The sequence below is a fragment of the Oxyura jamaicensis genome, chromosome 2, assembly GCF_011077185.1.
Source record: "Oxyura jamaicensis isolate SHBP4307 breed ruddy duck chromosome 2, BPBGC_Ojam_1.0, whole genome shotgun sequence".
In the NCBI taxonomy this organism is placed as follows: Eukaryota; Metazoa; Chordata; class Aves; order Anseriformes; family Anatidae; genus Oxyura; species Oxyura jamaicensis.
In genome coordinates, this window is record NC_048894.1 from 19371683 (window position 1) to 19387651 (window position 15969).

The 15969-nt window shown below is 36.6% G+C and overlaps 1 protein-coding gene across 8 annotated transcripts in view; it reads right to left on the bottom strand.

Annotated features, from left to right (window-relative positions):
* MLLT10 (MLLT10 histone lysine methyltransferase DOT1L cofactor) overlaps nt 1–15969 on the bottom strand; it is a 122451-nt gene that overhangs the window by 49067 nt on the left and 57415 nt on the right. For all 8 annotated transcript variants that reach the window (XM_035317296.1, XM_035317302.1, XM_035317299.1 and 5 more), the window contains 2 exons: nt 9524–9779; nt 7259–7825 (listed from right to left, as the gene is read on the bottom strand). In XM_035317296.1, the coding sequence (XP_035173187.1) occupies nt 7259–7825; nt 9524–9779 (823 nt within the window). The remainder of the gene's footprint in view (nt 1–7258; nt 7826–9523; nt 9780–15969) is intronic.

The following is a 15969-nucleotide window of genomic DNA, read 5'->3' on the forward strand; positions in this document are numbered from 1 at the left end:
AGTCTTCAGAGGTACAAAAACCTGCAAATACTATCAGCACATACACATCCTTTGCTGTTTTTAAGCCTGAGTTTTGAAAGACCTGAAAGCCTATACGATCTGAAAAGTACAGTTTTCAAGGAGGGACAGACAAGAAACAAACCAAAAGCAACTAGAGCACTACCACTTTTACTGTCAAGCCTCTTCTTCCCCTCCTCCCGCCCACACACTTTATGCTCTCCTGTCACCTTTAGCAGGCTTTATGGAGGTAAAAGACTGATGGCTATCTTGCATTTGACTTACAAGGAATGCTGTACTCCAGTAAATTGGCTCCAGATGCTGGAAAACGTTCACACTCAAGGATGTACATTTTAATTTAAAAAATATACACACACGTACAAAATGATGTAAAAATGGAAGAGGTTTTCTAAAGTGTAATTTTTAAAGGAGATCCTCGGAACTAAGCAGTTACAAGTAAGGAAACAACACCTCTATCTCACTTCTTCTCCACGCAGCAAGAATTTCATTACAGATTTACCTGATCTTCCACAAAGACCTACACACCTTCAAAACAAATATCACCGTCTTCAACAATGGCATCTGATAAGAGAGCAATCTGTATTATTTCAGGGCATCTCCTTGTTCCCCTCTCTCATTTTAAATTTTAATTCTTAGTTTTATAAAAGGAGACAAAATAATAACATAATCCAAGCTCAAAATTATAAGCTTCAGCACATTTTTTATTTAAAAATATATATATTATAATAATACCTACTTTTAATCAATGCATCTGCAAAAATAACCAACCTTGTGAAAACTGAACAGTTTATTTTGTTCACTATGCAGGCAACAGTAACAGCAAAGCTGCCAGCTAGTTCTCATCCATGCAGTGTAGTTTGCCCAGACTACCCACACCTCAAATAAGCAATTTTTTATTAAGAATTCAAGCCTAAACACTAACAAATACACAGCATATGGTAGGCTTACAACAGGTCAAAGATAACCTAAAAGCACAGTTCACAAAAAAATGTGAGATTTCTTTAAAAATCTCCCCCCACCAAACAGTACAGATTTGCAGCTAAGTTTGAAAAGCAGCAAGCACAGCAGCTTAACCAAAAATGAACCTATTAATCGTACAGGTACTGTGTATGTACGTTGCACATACATCATATTTAGATGCTAACTTTGCAAATAATTCTTTATGGGCAAAAATCTAGACATACAGAAATTATGTTAATAATTATGAAATTTGTTACTTGGGTAGAAGATTGGCAAAGCTTGAATAAAAACAGCTTTGAACAGTAATTTACGAATTATTGCTTCTTTCTGCTCAGTTGTTTTTTTAAAGAAATACTTTATGCAGAAATGAAGAACTACCAAAAACTTTTGCATTTTGTTTTTAAATGAAAGACATAAGAGGGAACTCAGGAAAATATCCACTTTCTTGTGTACTTTTTTTTTTTTAAATCCAAAATGTATTAGAAGTACATAGCAATGTAAACATACCGTTTGCTGTTAATTACCAGAGCACTGTAAGTATATCATCATCCTTAAATAAATACATAGAGGTATGATAGATTTTGATATGTAACTAGAAACTAATGCCCAGAGTGACACTGTAATTTGGGAATCTACTTTCACGTAAGTAATCTTCAAAATACACATTTTAACTTGACAGACACTCAGGTTCTCATACAACAGTTAACTACTCAGGTGCAATCACTTCTACACGTGCCAAGAATTTCTCTGCTGTAAGCAGGCCTACACAGCTGGACCTGCAACCCACACTTTAGTTGTTCTAACTTACCTTCCCCTTCCTGGGAAACATAATCACTTCAGAAAGCCCTTATACCTTTTTTCACTCATTTTTTCTACAATTCTTTGGGAGAGGAATAATGTGTGCTTTTCTCCTTTTTTTTTCCTCTTTGAAATCAAGTTTTGTTTCAAACAATACTTCAACAATTTCTAAAATCTTGCACCATTCACAGGGGAGCTGATGCACAAACTACTGATTCCAGAGCAGGTCGGGCACCCTAGAGACCTCCCGCTGGAAAGGCTTCTTGCTCTCAGTAGCCCATCTAAGTAACACTATAGGTCTGCATTTTTGTTTTTCTGTCGTGATGCAATTATCAATGGAAAATTCTTGATCAAAATATTAATTCTTCCCGCACAACCATTATAATCACACTGATTTGTAACCATTTTGTAAACTGAAATGGTCTCCAGGACTTTTCAGTCTATGAAAGAGCTTAAGACCCTCTCTGAAAAGGTCATTTGAAAAAATCTTGAGCATTGTATGTCTCTTCTCAACTGTCCTATGTTTATGTCTTAAGAGGAAATAAGTATCCAAATTAAATAATTTACAAATTATTGCATCTTTCCACTCAATTGTTTAAAAAAGTTTTAACTAAGTATGCTACTACTTGTACTATCTATGAAATAATTTAAACTGATAGAACTTTATTAGCACTTTTTGAAATGAGTAGCACAGGGATAACAGCATTATTTCCAAAACATCTCGGAAAGAACTTTGGTCAAGAATTCTGCCTTGTGAGTTTCCTACACAGTCTACTTAGTCCTAAAGGTCATCAGTATCTACTACTATCTTTGTCCCTTCCATCCTCCCCTATCTGGAATATAAACAGGCTTTTTAACACAGCAAAACCTTTTCTGCTTTGGCTTCTGGGGCACCTAGCTGATTAGCACAAACTGTTCCAGAATATTTTTTATCTAAACTCTTTCCCCCGATAGATTTAGCTTGTAAGTCAAAGGCTACAGGGGAATTTAAACATAACATCACGAAGATTGAGCAGGAATTCTGAGGGACTCGAACTCCATGAGAATGACTCTAAGTTACTTATCTGCTTAAAAGCTCAGCTTTCTCTTCTAGCATCAGTACAGCAATGAGCTTAATGGTAAGATCATCTCCTTGCAGAGCAGCCTAACACACAGCTGAGGAATCATCACTGCTGGAACCAGATGAGAAAGACAACTAAAATACATTGACTATTCTGAAGTGGTTAGTAAACTCCTATATAAAGCTGAAAAGTAGACTGGGTGAAGTGTAATATAAAACCAGAGGGGCGTGTGCCAAAAACCATCTACTGCTTCTAAGCCAGGGTTTGAAATATTGCTATACTGAAGTACAATACTGGGTTTGGATACATGCTTTATTGTAAAAAATGTCTAGTTGACCAACCAGAGCATTCTGAACACTGGTCAAGAGTAGAACACATCTGCTACACAAATAAAAACACAGGAACAAATAACAAGGTTGCTTCAACTGTGACAAAGGAATTCCAGAAGATGCGCAGAGCACAGGTTCTGAAAGCATGGGCTCATCATTTCCAAGACCAATTTGGAAGGGGAGGGAGGCTCTATAGGTTCATTTAGGATTTAAAGTACTCAGAAGGGCATAAAAATATTATGTGAAAATTCAAATATTGAAATATGATCCTTCGAAGGCCCTTAGCAACAGCTGACACTACACATCTCCCTGTACACTTGAAATCAAGAACAGAACTGGAAGAGATGGAGAAGTGTCCCTATTTGCTTAAAGCACTGCAGTTCTTCTAGCTGTAAGTATCCGTGCAGAACAACTGCAAGAACTTTACCTACCATAAAAGACAAAGTTCAATTTACTTCTGACACTTGATTGCTTTTCATTTTACCTTGCTGCATTACCCCACAAGAGTCAGAAGGCACTGCATGTCACAAAGTGGATTTTTTCCTATTACTTTGGGATGCAAAATCCTGTAAATTTTTCACTCACTGGAGTGAATTCCAAACAGAGGGGCCAAAGCCTGTCCAAGCCGCTTAACAGAAAAATCAAGAATGTGTGAAAATTATTTACCATAACTGCATGTTTCTTCTCCCAAACCATGTTAATTTCTGCACTACCACTGAATTAAAATTCAAATATGGTAAAAGAAACCTATTTGATCTATTTTGTTACTACGAGCACAGGATAGCAATGGGACAAGATGCTATTCATTTCTTCCAATTCCGGCATGAAAGCTCTCTGTTCTTTAATCACTGTTGTTGCAAGAAGAAAAAAAAATCTTCAGCAGAACAGATCGTTGTTCTGCAACCAGTAATCTCACTAGAAAAGCTCGAAGGACTAGAAATCTTTAAGGATTATTCCCTAGAAGGATGCTCAGAAAGAACCTAATCCTGTGAATACAACTACCATGAATTTTAAAGTTGAAAGAAAAACAGAAATCAGATCCTGAAATCACCCTGAAGAACAGTCCTAATTTACCGTACACAGCAAACAGACAAAATCCATTCTGGGGAAAAGCATTATCAGCCATATGTAACTCCCACTGACAACTGACTGATGTCTTACTAGACAAACCTATAGTGCCTGTGAATTTCCACCAGGAAAACAGGTATCGTTTTTAAGTTAGCTGCTATTGGCTGAAGTAGCTATATTTTTAACAGGGAGAGGTATTATTATGTTAATTGAATATAAAAATTCTTTATTACCCTACCATTTAAATTTTACTTCATTTTTTAAATTACATTCCTTTCTGTAAGTAAACTGTCAAACTAATGCATACAGTGTCTCGTTTAAGGTTGCACAGAGCATTAGGAGTGAAAAACTCAAGTGCTCAAAATTTCAGAAATATCAGAGCAGTGGCATGGCAACTGTAATAAAATCTGAGCATCGTACCAGCTTGTAATTGCATGGCCTTATACTATTAATGGTACATCTCTGATTTTGTCGAGCAGTAAAACAGAAGCTCTGTGGACCTGAACAAAGTTTGGAGATGACAAATGTTTTCACAAAATGAGCTGAATGCACTTATTCTGAATGACAGTTTTATGGAACGTGCATAAATAGCACATGATGAATTGGCATTACTTTTTTAAATGAGCTTTCCTTCATCTATCATCTAATTTCAACATAAACTGTGGATAGGATTATCACGTATTTGGAATGATTTTTGTAATTTTTATGGATCTTGACAAACAGACTTAACAGAATGGAGAAAGAATGATAGTTCAAGACAACTGTAACTCATAAGGAAATTAAAAAAAAAAAAAGGAGGAAATTGTTGAGCAAGCGTCTCAAATGGTCTTAGCATGGTCTCACTCATTCCTGACTCTGCTTCTTTAAAATAATACAATAATGCCGAGTACGATTCAGTACGAACTTTTTGGCTCGACTTCCTCTACATTTCTTCTCACTACATTTGCATGATATTTGGTTCACGTAGTTTACATTCACTTGTCCTAGTTTGTTACTGGGCAATACACAGACATTTCAAAGGAAGGGAAAAATCAGCATATCATACACGAGAAGATGTATGCTTCTGATAATACTGGTAACACTCATATGCCCCTCCTCATTGTAACAAAATTGTAAATGGACTGCTAAACCCAGAAAATGCTTATGATGAAGTGAGGAAAGCAGCACTACAACCAAACGAAAGAGAGGAAAGCAGGGAGAAGAGTACATTAAAACAACATGCCCAGACTCAAACATAAGCTTGTGGATGGATTTGGAGCTCAAAGGCAGATTTCCCATCTGGTTTTGCTTCTTTGGGCTTTGTGGGCTTTTTTTGTTTTGTTTTGGGGAGGGGGAGGCTGCTTGTTTATACATATGTTCTTCAGCACCTTTATAAATACCGCTGGTTCGGAGGGCAGGGCTAATGCTGGGGAGCAAGAATCTAAGTGTGCTTAACAGAGGTGAAATTCTAGGCTCCATATCACGATAACTTTAACAGAACTTAGATGGTGTTCCCATCCATGTATTTCAAAGCTTTTCACACAATGTGTTCAGCATTATAAACAGATGGAGGAACGAGATCTAATAAAGAGGACAAAGGAAGCAAGGATGGACCTGGCCAGAAAAAAGCCTCTTGTAGGAGCTGACGAGACCAGAATATTCCGGGACAATTATAAAGCAGGAAATACAAGTCATTTTCTTCAAAATAAGAGCTTGTACTTCCATCTGTTACCTCATATATAATAATCCACCTCAAATGAACTATAGAGGAATAAGAAAGTTTAGACTCAAATCATCACGATACTTATCTAACTCTGCTAGGTGATCTCTGACCATAACAAATACGAGGTTAACGTGTTTCTAAAACTTAACTTTAATCAAAAAGATGGACAGTGAGCTAGTAAGTTTTGTCACATATCATTTCACCCTATCCATTTCTATGCAGGAAAAATATTTTTTAATAATTTCCATTGCTACTGCTATTATTACCTTTAATAAAAATCATCATTTGCCTACAACTAACAAATATTTAAGTATTTTTGAGATCAAGGTGCAGTTCTTAAGTATCTGCCCTGTTCTGAAGCAAATGAAGCCTCTGTTTTTTAAAGCAAATATATTTTTAAACTACATATTGCATACAGTGAAAATATGTAAAAGAATAAAAACCTGCCCATAACCAAATATTGAAGTTTCATTTCTCCTTCGCCCTCAAAAAAAAAGGAAAATGAAGCCAAAAAAAGAACTCGAACAATAAAAAATGATAAAATTTCCAAGTTATGAGTATCAGATAGTTCATTTGCTATTGTTTTTAACCAAATATAAAGACCTCAAGGGAAACTTCAAAGCAAGACAGACTTCAGTAAATACAGTATTCTGCAACATCATTCCACACACAGATTTACTGGAAACAGAAAGCCTCTCAAAGCCCAAGTTGTATATACATTTAGAACAGAGGAAGAACAAACCAGCCAATTTCAATTGGAAAAAAGCACACAAGGACATGAAACCATCATCTGGCTACATAGGAGTCCAGATTCAGAATATCCTCTTATGTGTTTAAACTGATGTCTCCATATATGCATTTTGGTTTTTAATTAATTGAGCTAGATTGAAAAAAAGAAGAGGGACAGCACAGCTGACGTTTGAGTTTTGCTTTTGTTTTCTCTAAGTACAAAAACATACAGACTATGTATAGTCTGCATATACTATCTCTTAAATTAGTTAAGCCTGTCACTCGGTTTCCGCAGCACCTATTTTCATGCAACTTATTCCCCCCACAGCCTCAAAAGCTGCATTCATCTCATACATAGGTCAATACACAGGCCAATCTAGTACAGCCACCTACAATGCATTGGCATCTATCTATCTATGGAACAAAACTTACTCTTCCAACCATTACAATCTTAATTTTTACCTTTTTTTCCCCTAACGTGACTTTCCAGATACTTGAAATGTTACTCTGTTGTTGAAAAGCACACTCAGAATTAAGGCTAAAATAACAAAGATTTATTTTGAGGTAAGAAAATAAATCCAATGAATGCCTACCTGAACCCACTGGAGATGAGCCAACACTAAGACTTTGTAAACTTCCATTCCTGAGCAAAGTTGGAGATTTTTGAAGACCAGAGCTCGTCACACTTCCTGCAGCAGAAGCCACAGATGAAGTTGGGGAAGCAGAAGAAACTGAAAGATGGGAAATACTTTCTTGACTTTTATTTCCTTTGGGTCTACCAGGCCCATGTTTACTTTGCTTATTTCCTTTCCGTTTCTTCTCTGATACAGTTTCTTCTTCTATTCCAGAAGTTTGAGCTCGTTTGTATGCTGTAGAAGTAAGGCTTGAATTACCGATGTCTCCAGGTGAGCTGTCAAAGTTTTTAGATTGGGAAACAGCTGATGATGAAGGGAGACCAATTAAGGAAGTGAAACAATTGACAGCCCCCTCTTGACTCCCAGTCTCTCCTTTATGTACATCTTTGGTTGACGAAGTCTGTTGAGAATGAGTGAAACTATCATTTCGCAGATCTGTTTCCGTAAAACTCAAAAAATCCTGGGGAGACTGAACTGAACTTCCAGAAGATGACTTTAGGCTGCTAGGAGTGCCCAAAAAGCTTCCTAAAGAAAAAGAAAAAACATACAAAAATAATCTTTTCCGCTAATTTTCATCAGCAATAGAAAAAAGAATAAATATCTTAGAATACAAAACTCAAGTATGAGGACTTCATGGAAAGCAGCAGCAAGAGCTAAAGAATCTGTTCTTACAATGACTCACTGTTTCTGCTGTCCATCTTCCCTCTGCTGGATCTGAATCGCAGATTTTCATCATTAAGTTTGAGGGCACATGCCAGGTAAAAATGAATAAAAGGAGAATAACAACGTGTTTTTTTTTAAAAAAAAAAAACACCTTTGATATCCCTCCTTTCAGAACCATAACAAACATTTAGTATAAGTCACAGCAAGATTTTTCTTTTAAGCACTTTCAAATAAAGAGAAGGCAGCTGATAAAACGTGCTGTGATCACATCTACACTGTGCCTGCAATCTTCCTTGCCATTCTACCTAAATAAGGGGTCTGACACAGGTCAGGGGAACAGCAATTGCACTTAATTTACCCTGCCTGAGGAGGTGTTGCACAGAAGAGGTATTTTTCAAAAGGACAGGAAAGGAGTGGAGCAAAGTGTATAAAATTGGCATTTTAAGACTTCTTTACAGTGTTAGAGAATCATACATATCTTTTGTGTAACAGAATTGCATTGCTTCTGTAATATCTGGAGTGCAGTCATTTCAACACTGTATTAGCACATGCAAGGCAGAAAATGAAGCAACTTAGGAAATACAAACACCAATTTACTTCCACTGACATTCAGTAATTTTCTAGGGGTGAGCGTATGTGGGTTCTGTTTTCCAAAACTTTAACTGCTGACTGCTGTCCCACCAAGAAAATACTTCTAAATATGACATAAGATATTGAAAAAAATCCTTTAGAAATTAGTATTTTATCATTTTATCCATTAAAAATTACTTATAATTTCAAAATACAATTTACATCACTAATTTAAAAATCATAAGGAGTGTTGTTCTGTATTTTAAATAACTTATATCAAATTAATTTAATGCAGCTTTAAAGAAATTTCATGCACGTAATAAAGATCTATTTTGCCACCTGCAGCGGGCAAGATTTTTCTTTATATGTGAGATTCTAGAAGACAATTTTAGAGGTTTGAGAATTTAAACAAAAACACTTCAGTATTTCAAAAAAAAAAAAAAACACTGAAAAGTAGACAAATTTTGAACTGCTCATTGCGTAATAGTAAAAATTAAAACTTAAAGAGCAACTTCTCTAACTTTGAAATGGTACATTTTAAATGCCTGTATCTTGAAAAATTATTTAGCAGTCATCACATCCTATACATTACCAGTTTTGTTCTAATATGGACTAATTAAAAAACGTCTGTATTACTCCCTTAAAGAGCTAAGATAGACTCCTATACTTAATTTCATATGCTGAATGTTACCCCAGACCAACTTTTCAATAGATAAGAAACTTCTGGGTTTTAGCAGTTAAAGAAAATACCCTAACAACCTAAATGAAAGTATCACCTTTGCCCTTTAAAGATGCACGACCTTCTTTTTCATGTTATGACAATAAACACTTTTTCCTGAAAAAAGTTATGTTTTCCCAAGTGAAACAACATTCTCATTATAGAGGATAAAGAATGAGCTACTCTTCAGTATGCAATCTGTTTAAAATATGTAAGATTTCTGTCTAATTCACGTCAAAGCAAAAGAAGTATTACTGTGGAACGATTAATACCTTGCTGAAAAGGGCTAGCTGCAGTCACAGTTGTTCCTGGGTTTCTTCCAGCACCAGGCTTTCTTCCCCTCTGACCTGAGCTGTGACCTGCAGATTTCTTCCCTTTGCTCTCTGACCCTCTAGCCTCTGAAGAATCTTTTCCACTTGAAACGTGCGTAGAAACTTCCTGGAAATTTGCATTTGTAAATCGAGCTGTGGTGTCTTCCAACCGCTTCAAGGAGCCTGACATGGAGTTGTTGCTAGTGCTTGTGTATGTCTAGTGTTGTGACGAGAAAAGAATTCAAGAAAAGAAACAGTAAGGTCACCTGTAACAACCAATATACATAACTAGAATGCTACAGGCGCTGTAGTTTCCACTAAATTAAAATAGAATTAAGAATTAAATCAAGAATTAGAATAGTTTATTTTATACAAAGAATAGTCAGTTACTAATTATTTAGCTCAGTGACAGTACCGTCAGATCATTTATTACCAATTAGAGCAATCTGTGGAAGCCTACTTAATGACTTTTCTACCACAGCTAACACAAAGCTATTAGTTTTACTATACAAAACATCAGTAATCAGTAATGACACTTTAGTAACAATACAAAATCATAGGGACAGTTCTATAAGCTTGCTAGTATATTCAATTTTACTCATCTAGCAATCCTATTTAAATCAGAAGACCTACTCATGGTACACCAAGTTCAGAATGCACACACATTTTTCTATGTCAAGGGCTGGAAAAAGTTGAATAGTATCAAACTTATTTTTACCATTTGAGGAAGAAAACTTGTGACTTATTGCCACTGCCATAAGGCCAACATTCCTAATCCTCAGATATGTTTTGGAAATTATGAAATATTTTGTGTATGTTCTTATACGCTTAAAGGTTTAAAAGAAACCACTCTTTCAAATAAACTTAACGTTCAAATACTCAGGCAACTGGCAATAGCAGAAGTTACATAAAATTATTGCATTTATCAACACTCATGATTAAAGTGCATAAAACTATTTAGTGGAAAAGAATGCACAAATTAACATCAACTTTGGAGGAAATTTTTACTTCACTGAAGTCAATGGATTCATCTTGTATAAATGGTTACTGAAATACAATATTGGTATTGTTACTGCTTTGAGTTACAAACTAGAAGGAAAAAAAAATAACAGACTTTAAAAGACTTGTATACAGTGCAATGAAACTGGAAACTTTGTTCCACCAGCAGTGGATCTGATGAAGGCTTCAGAACACAGTAATTTGCATTTTCAAAACTTTATTGTCTCATCATCAAACCAAAACCAACTGGAACAACCCCGGCTCCCCTTACATCTTTGTTTCCCATCATCACACCAACCTTCTCTTGGCCAGTAGCTTCTTTACAATGTTGAAATTGCTAAGAACTGAATTCTACTGCTAGTCTGTTGTTTTAGTGGGAGTCTATGTTGGTTTTTAGTTGTTTTGTTTTCAACTTGTTTCATACAAGCACTGTAAACTACTTTCCAAACTACAGTATACAAGCAAACCCAAATTACTTCTAAGGGAGCAGAGCAATACACAAATCTGAGGGATTCAAACTTGTTAAGACTTCATGCTTTGTTTTAGAGGTGCCTCCATCTCCATGCAGAATAACACAAATAACAAAACTCACTCTTGAAGCACTTTCCCCCCCCCAGGCTCTCCACCCCCACCCCCACACCACACTTCCGTCACCTACTGTATTAAAAAGCCATGCAAAGACAACGCTTCCAAACTCTTCATTCATGAGTGAAAAGAAGCAGAGCACACCCTAAAAAGGAGTAAGTAACACCGAGAACCCTTCCGACTTAAAGGTCCAAAGGTAACAGTGGTCTCCATGTTAACATTAAATGAAGAATTAACAAATGATGTTTCACATTTTCACACTGTTCAGTATTATTTTTAATACCCAGAGTAAGCCAAGCCAGTAAAATGAATCTCACCATATAATAATTTAATGAAAAATACACATCTTTATGAACACGTGGAAAGGACCTGTTAAGTATCCACTGGCATGAAACAAGCTCTGCATAGCCCAGCTAAAATCCAGCTTCTTTTTTAAGCTAGCAAAGAAGTTATTTTCATTTACCTAACTAAAAAGGAAAAACATAGTGCTTCAAAATTGCAAATATAGCCCTATTATGAACTGCAATAAAAATATATTAGGGATTTTCTGAGTACAAGTGAAGAGTGATTATCAGTTTAAATCTGTTAAAGTACAATGCTAAGAATAATTTACCTCACATGGATGTTACTATATTGGTAACAGTTCTTAATGAATATGGAGCCAATTCTAAGGTAAGTTAAGTTTAGCAGTTAACTTTTTGAACTATTACAAAGTCCACAAGTATGCTCTATTTTCCTGAACCTGATGTGTCACTTGACCTGTGTTAAGAAGCAGTGGTTCAAATTTGGGTCATTTGAACAAAGGGTTTCCAGACACGCCACAACCCGCCCCCTCCAAGTCAGCGTTTTCTAGGATCTTCGATTTCTCCTCTTACCCAATTCCTTCCTTTCCTAATCCTCATCTCCTTCCCACTCAGTTCAATATTAACTGCGAAGAGAAATCTACAGAGCTATCAACAATCAGTTTGATGTTACCTAAAATCTCCATTATTGCGGGGGGGATATTTATGTTTGGGTTTTTTGTTTGTTTCATTTTTGGTTTTCAGTAAAAAGGAAATTAAGAGTTTAACTTAGCCCTACCGACTGGCCAGGACTAGAAAATGACAAGCAGGCATTCATTTGCACATGCTGTGCAGAGATTTGACATGATGATATAAGGCTTTGCTTGCAGCCACTGCAAAGGTAAGAATAATATGATTCAGCTATTAATACCAATGAAATATTCAAAGACTGCACGCCTGAATCCAGACTGGGAGACCACGCATGCACATAGCACTTCTGCTTTTGAAAGTTCTGCTCCAGCAGGTATTTCTGTTTCAGCAGGTGCTGTGAAATATTCTGAGTAAGCATCTAGATTCCAGCATATCTTGCACACCAATGTGATGCAATAGACATGAAGAACAATAAAACGGCATCATTTGGTCAGTAACATTTTTCCCAGCTTGTGCTGTTCAGTTTAAGGAGTTAATTAAAACAAAATGCCTTAAAATAGATCCGCTTCAGAGTGTGACACAAGCTTCAAAGTGCAGCACAAACTTTAGATTATTACGCTAAATGGTTCATAAAATAACGTACCCACTCACAGATATTTTTCTAAAATGCTACACTCTAAAGGACAAAGACCTAATATAAATGGCACCACAGGAAAACACCACCACCAACAACAAAAACACTACTACACCACGACAAGGTTACATTGGTTTGTTGTTGTTGTTTTTTTTTTTTGAGGTCGTAAGAGGGTGAGAACTCCATTGGTTACTCAATAACTGGCTTTGGTCTCCGCAGTCCCCTGGAGCTTCCCCTGCCTTCCCCACTTCCCGCAGCTCATGCCTTTTAAACGGGACACGCAGCTGGAGGCTTCCCCCTTCGCTGCTCACACTGCAGTCCGTCATTTCCCTTCACTTCAGTATAAACATCCCTAAAAAACGGAGATTACTCAGCTCTTGGCTCCCAAGTCCATTCCTTGGTTTATTTGGTAGGTCTTAAATAACCAGCTCATGAATGTTAACCTGTTCTCAACGTCAGTACTTGCTACTGCAAGTATCAAGCTGTGTACACCACAGTGCCTTTATTACTTCTTATAAACCAGTTTGTAGTTCTTTTTCCTTAAACTTCACTTTCCCGTTGCCAACTTGGTGCAGAGAGCTACTGTCATTTTTATACCTCACGTATATCACCGCACACACTGACACGTCTTGAAAGCAAGTACAGCAGGGCTTAAAAACCTCTGCCAAAGTTTTAGTTTTGCTGCAAAGGCATCATCATCATTCTTAATACACACAGTACATCCCAACGCTTGAGAAGCCTTCAGCCCGAACCCAGATGTGCAGAGCGGCGCTCTTGCAGAGAAGGGAAGGACCGCAGCAGGCAGCATCCACAGACGTGCCAGATGGTAGGAGAGTGGTCCAAGCAGAGCAAACAAACAAAAAGCCATGCGCGCACACCCCCCACAGCACACAAACCCCACACTAATGGAGGAGAGCAATGTTCAGTCACAACTAGCAGAGATGTCCCCGCTCCTCCCCTTCCCTCCTGTATGCTACTGCAGCAAAAGCTAAGCACCTCCCTTGGGAACCACGATGGGCTGATACCAGGGTGAGCTGAGAAGGGTTTATCACTAGTATCTCTACTGTCACAGATACATTTCGCTAGCTGTACTTTCTGCTCGCAGGGTCTTTGAAGTATTTAGTCATTGGCTACAACTTGAAAGCAGATTTCTGCTTTGCATATCCGGGGTGCTTTTGTCTTCTTTCTTTAAAGAAAAAACTCTACCCAGAAAAATGTGCTTGTCTTTTTTTTTTTTTTTTTTGAACTGTTAAACCAAACACGTTTTTAAACTTTCAGTACAAGCCCAGCCTCTCAAAGCTCACAACCCGAGAATGGAGTTTTTATAAGGACTAACTAAAAGGTTGGTGGCCTCTTGCACAGATCCCATGATCATAGGGAAACAGAACATTCCCATCCAAGTAACAGAAATGCCTCATCTGAAGAGAGAGAAATATTCCAGAAGTTATTCCAGTCCTTTTCAAAACATTTAGTATTTATGCCCCAAAAGAAAAGTGAAAAAATGTTAGTATATATTAATCAGAGTAGTTCATTTCTTGTTTCAAAGATTTTCCAATTTGACTGATCCAGACAAGGTGGTGTTCGCGGAGACATTACAGCAATGCACAGCACTGCCTGTTGGGAGACATACCCAGAGCTGAACACAGCATTTGGGCTGGAACTTCATTAAATTTCTTCAAATTCAATTCTACAGAACTAAGCAAACCAACCATACCAACACATACAATGTAAACCCACAGTTTAACCTGCAGCTTTTCAGGAATGTAACTTAAGAAGCCACTGATCCAGATAAAAACATCCTCCAAGGTACCATTTACGCAAAAGGTCATTACCACTCTTACCAAAAAGGATTCCACTTCTTTAAAAAAGGAAGAGAAAAGTTAATTTCAAATTCCAGTTCCCACAACAGGAAGAATGTGATAGCAGAAGTGATTTACAGAAGTCATAAAATGAAGTATTCACTGAAAAGACAGACTGCTGTGAAAAAGACAGCGAGTCCAAATCAATTCTGCCAACTCTATGTAAAAGGACACGCAAAACTACCACATTAACAAAAGATTCTGAACTAAGTGTTATTCTCAGAAGGAAACAAAGCTTGTCTAATTATTAACATCTCAAATTTTTGAGGAGCACAGTATGAATTTATAATTTAGAAAAGCAAATGCATGCAAATGCAAAAGGACTTCAGAAAAAAATCTGAAGAAAGCATCTGAAGAAACTAGTCACAGGAGAACCACTTCCAAATATCCAGCAGATATTTAAAAAATAAAAGAAAAATCACATTCAGTAACTTCATCTGGAGACCAGTTTTCCTGAATGTCTGTAGCACCATACACAGAAAGCAGAAAATGGAACAGGTAAGTTTTGGTGGAAAGAAACACAGTCTGAACGTTAAAAAAAAAAAGAGAGAGAGAGAGAGGAACAGAATCCAACTGTCTTCCACATTAAAAGAGTATTCTAGTAGGTAGGACTTAGGACTTACAAATGAACAATATTTCAATGTGTTTTCTTACATAAATAACAAATAACACTTTATATGATAATTAAGTGACAAAAAGGACATATATTCAAGAAAGGTAAAATCATACACAGACCATACAACTTTTGTTTAGGTTTTGTGCTAACTTGTCAAACAAGGTAATTCTTTTATAGAGTATCTTAAGAGTTGTCTCAGGCTCAAGGTTCAGGACAAATTAATAAAATTAAGTAAAAAAAATAAAGAAGAATGACATGGACTAGTCAACATTCAATAAAAACCTGTCACACTCACTATTTGCAATACCTCACTCTCACATCAAAAGAGCAAAGTGGCAAAGTGACTCTAATTGCTATTTAAAAATAAAGACAATTACCGTGAAATTCAGAAAAACACTGATTACTAAGTCTCACTTGACTTATCATTATCAACAAGAATACAGAAGAACCAGAAACAAGAGTAGTTTATCAGAAGCATGAGTCACAAACAACAATGTTAACAGGTACACATCCTCAGGTCAATACACCTGAGAACAGAAAAACATGCAAAACATACTAAGAAGTTTCCTTTCTTGGTGATGAATCTTGAAGCTCATACCATTAACTGATGTAATACTCACAGGGATTAAAGAAAGCTGGTATTTCAGTTGTTTTACCCTTTCCTGGTATGGTTTTGGTGTACCATGTGCAAATTGATACATTTGTTGAATCATCTCATCAGTCAAACTACACGCAGTTAAAACAAGCTTCAGCATTCCCTTCTAAAAAACAAAGTATTCTTC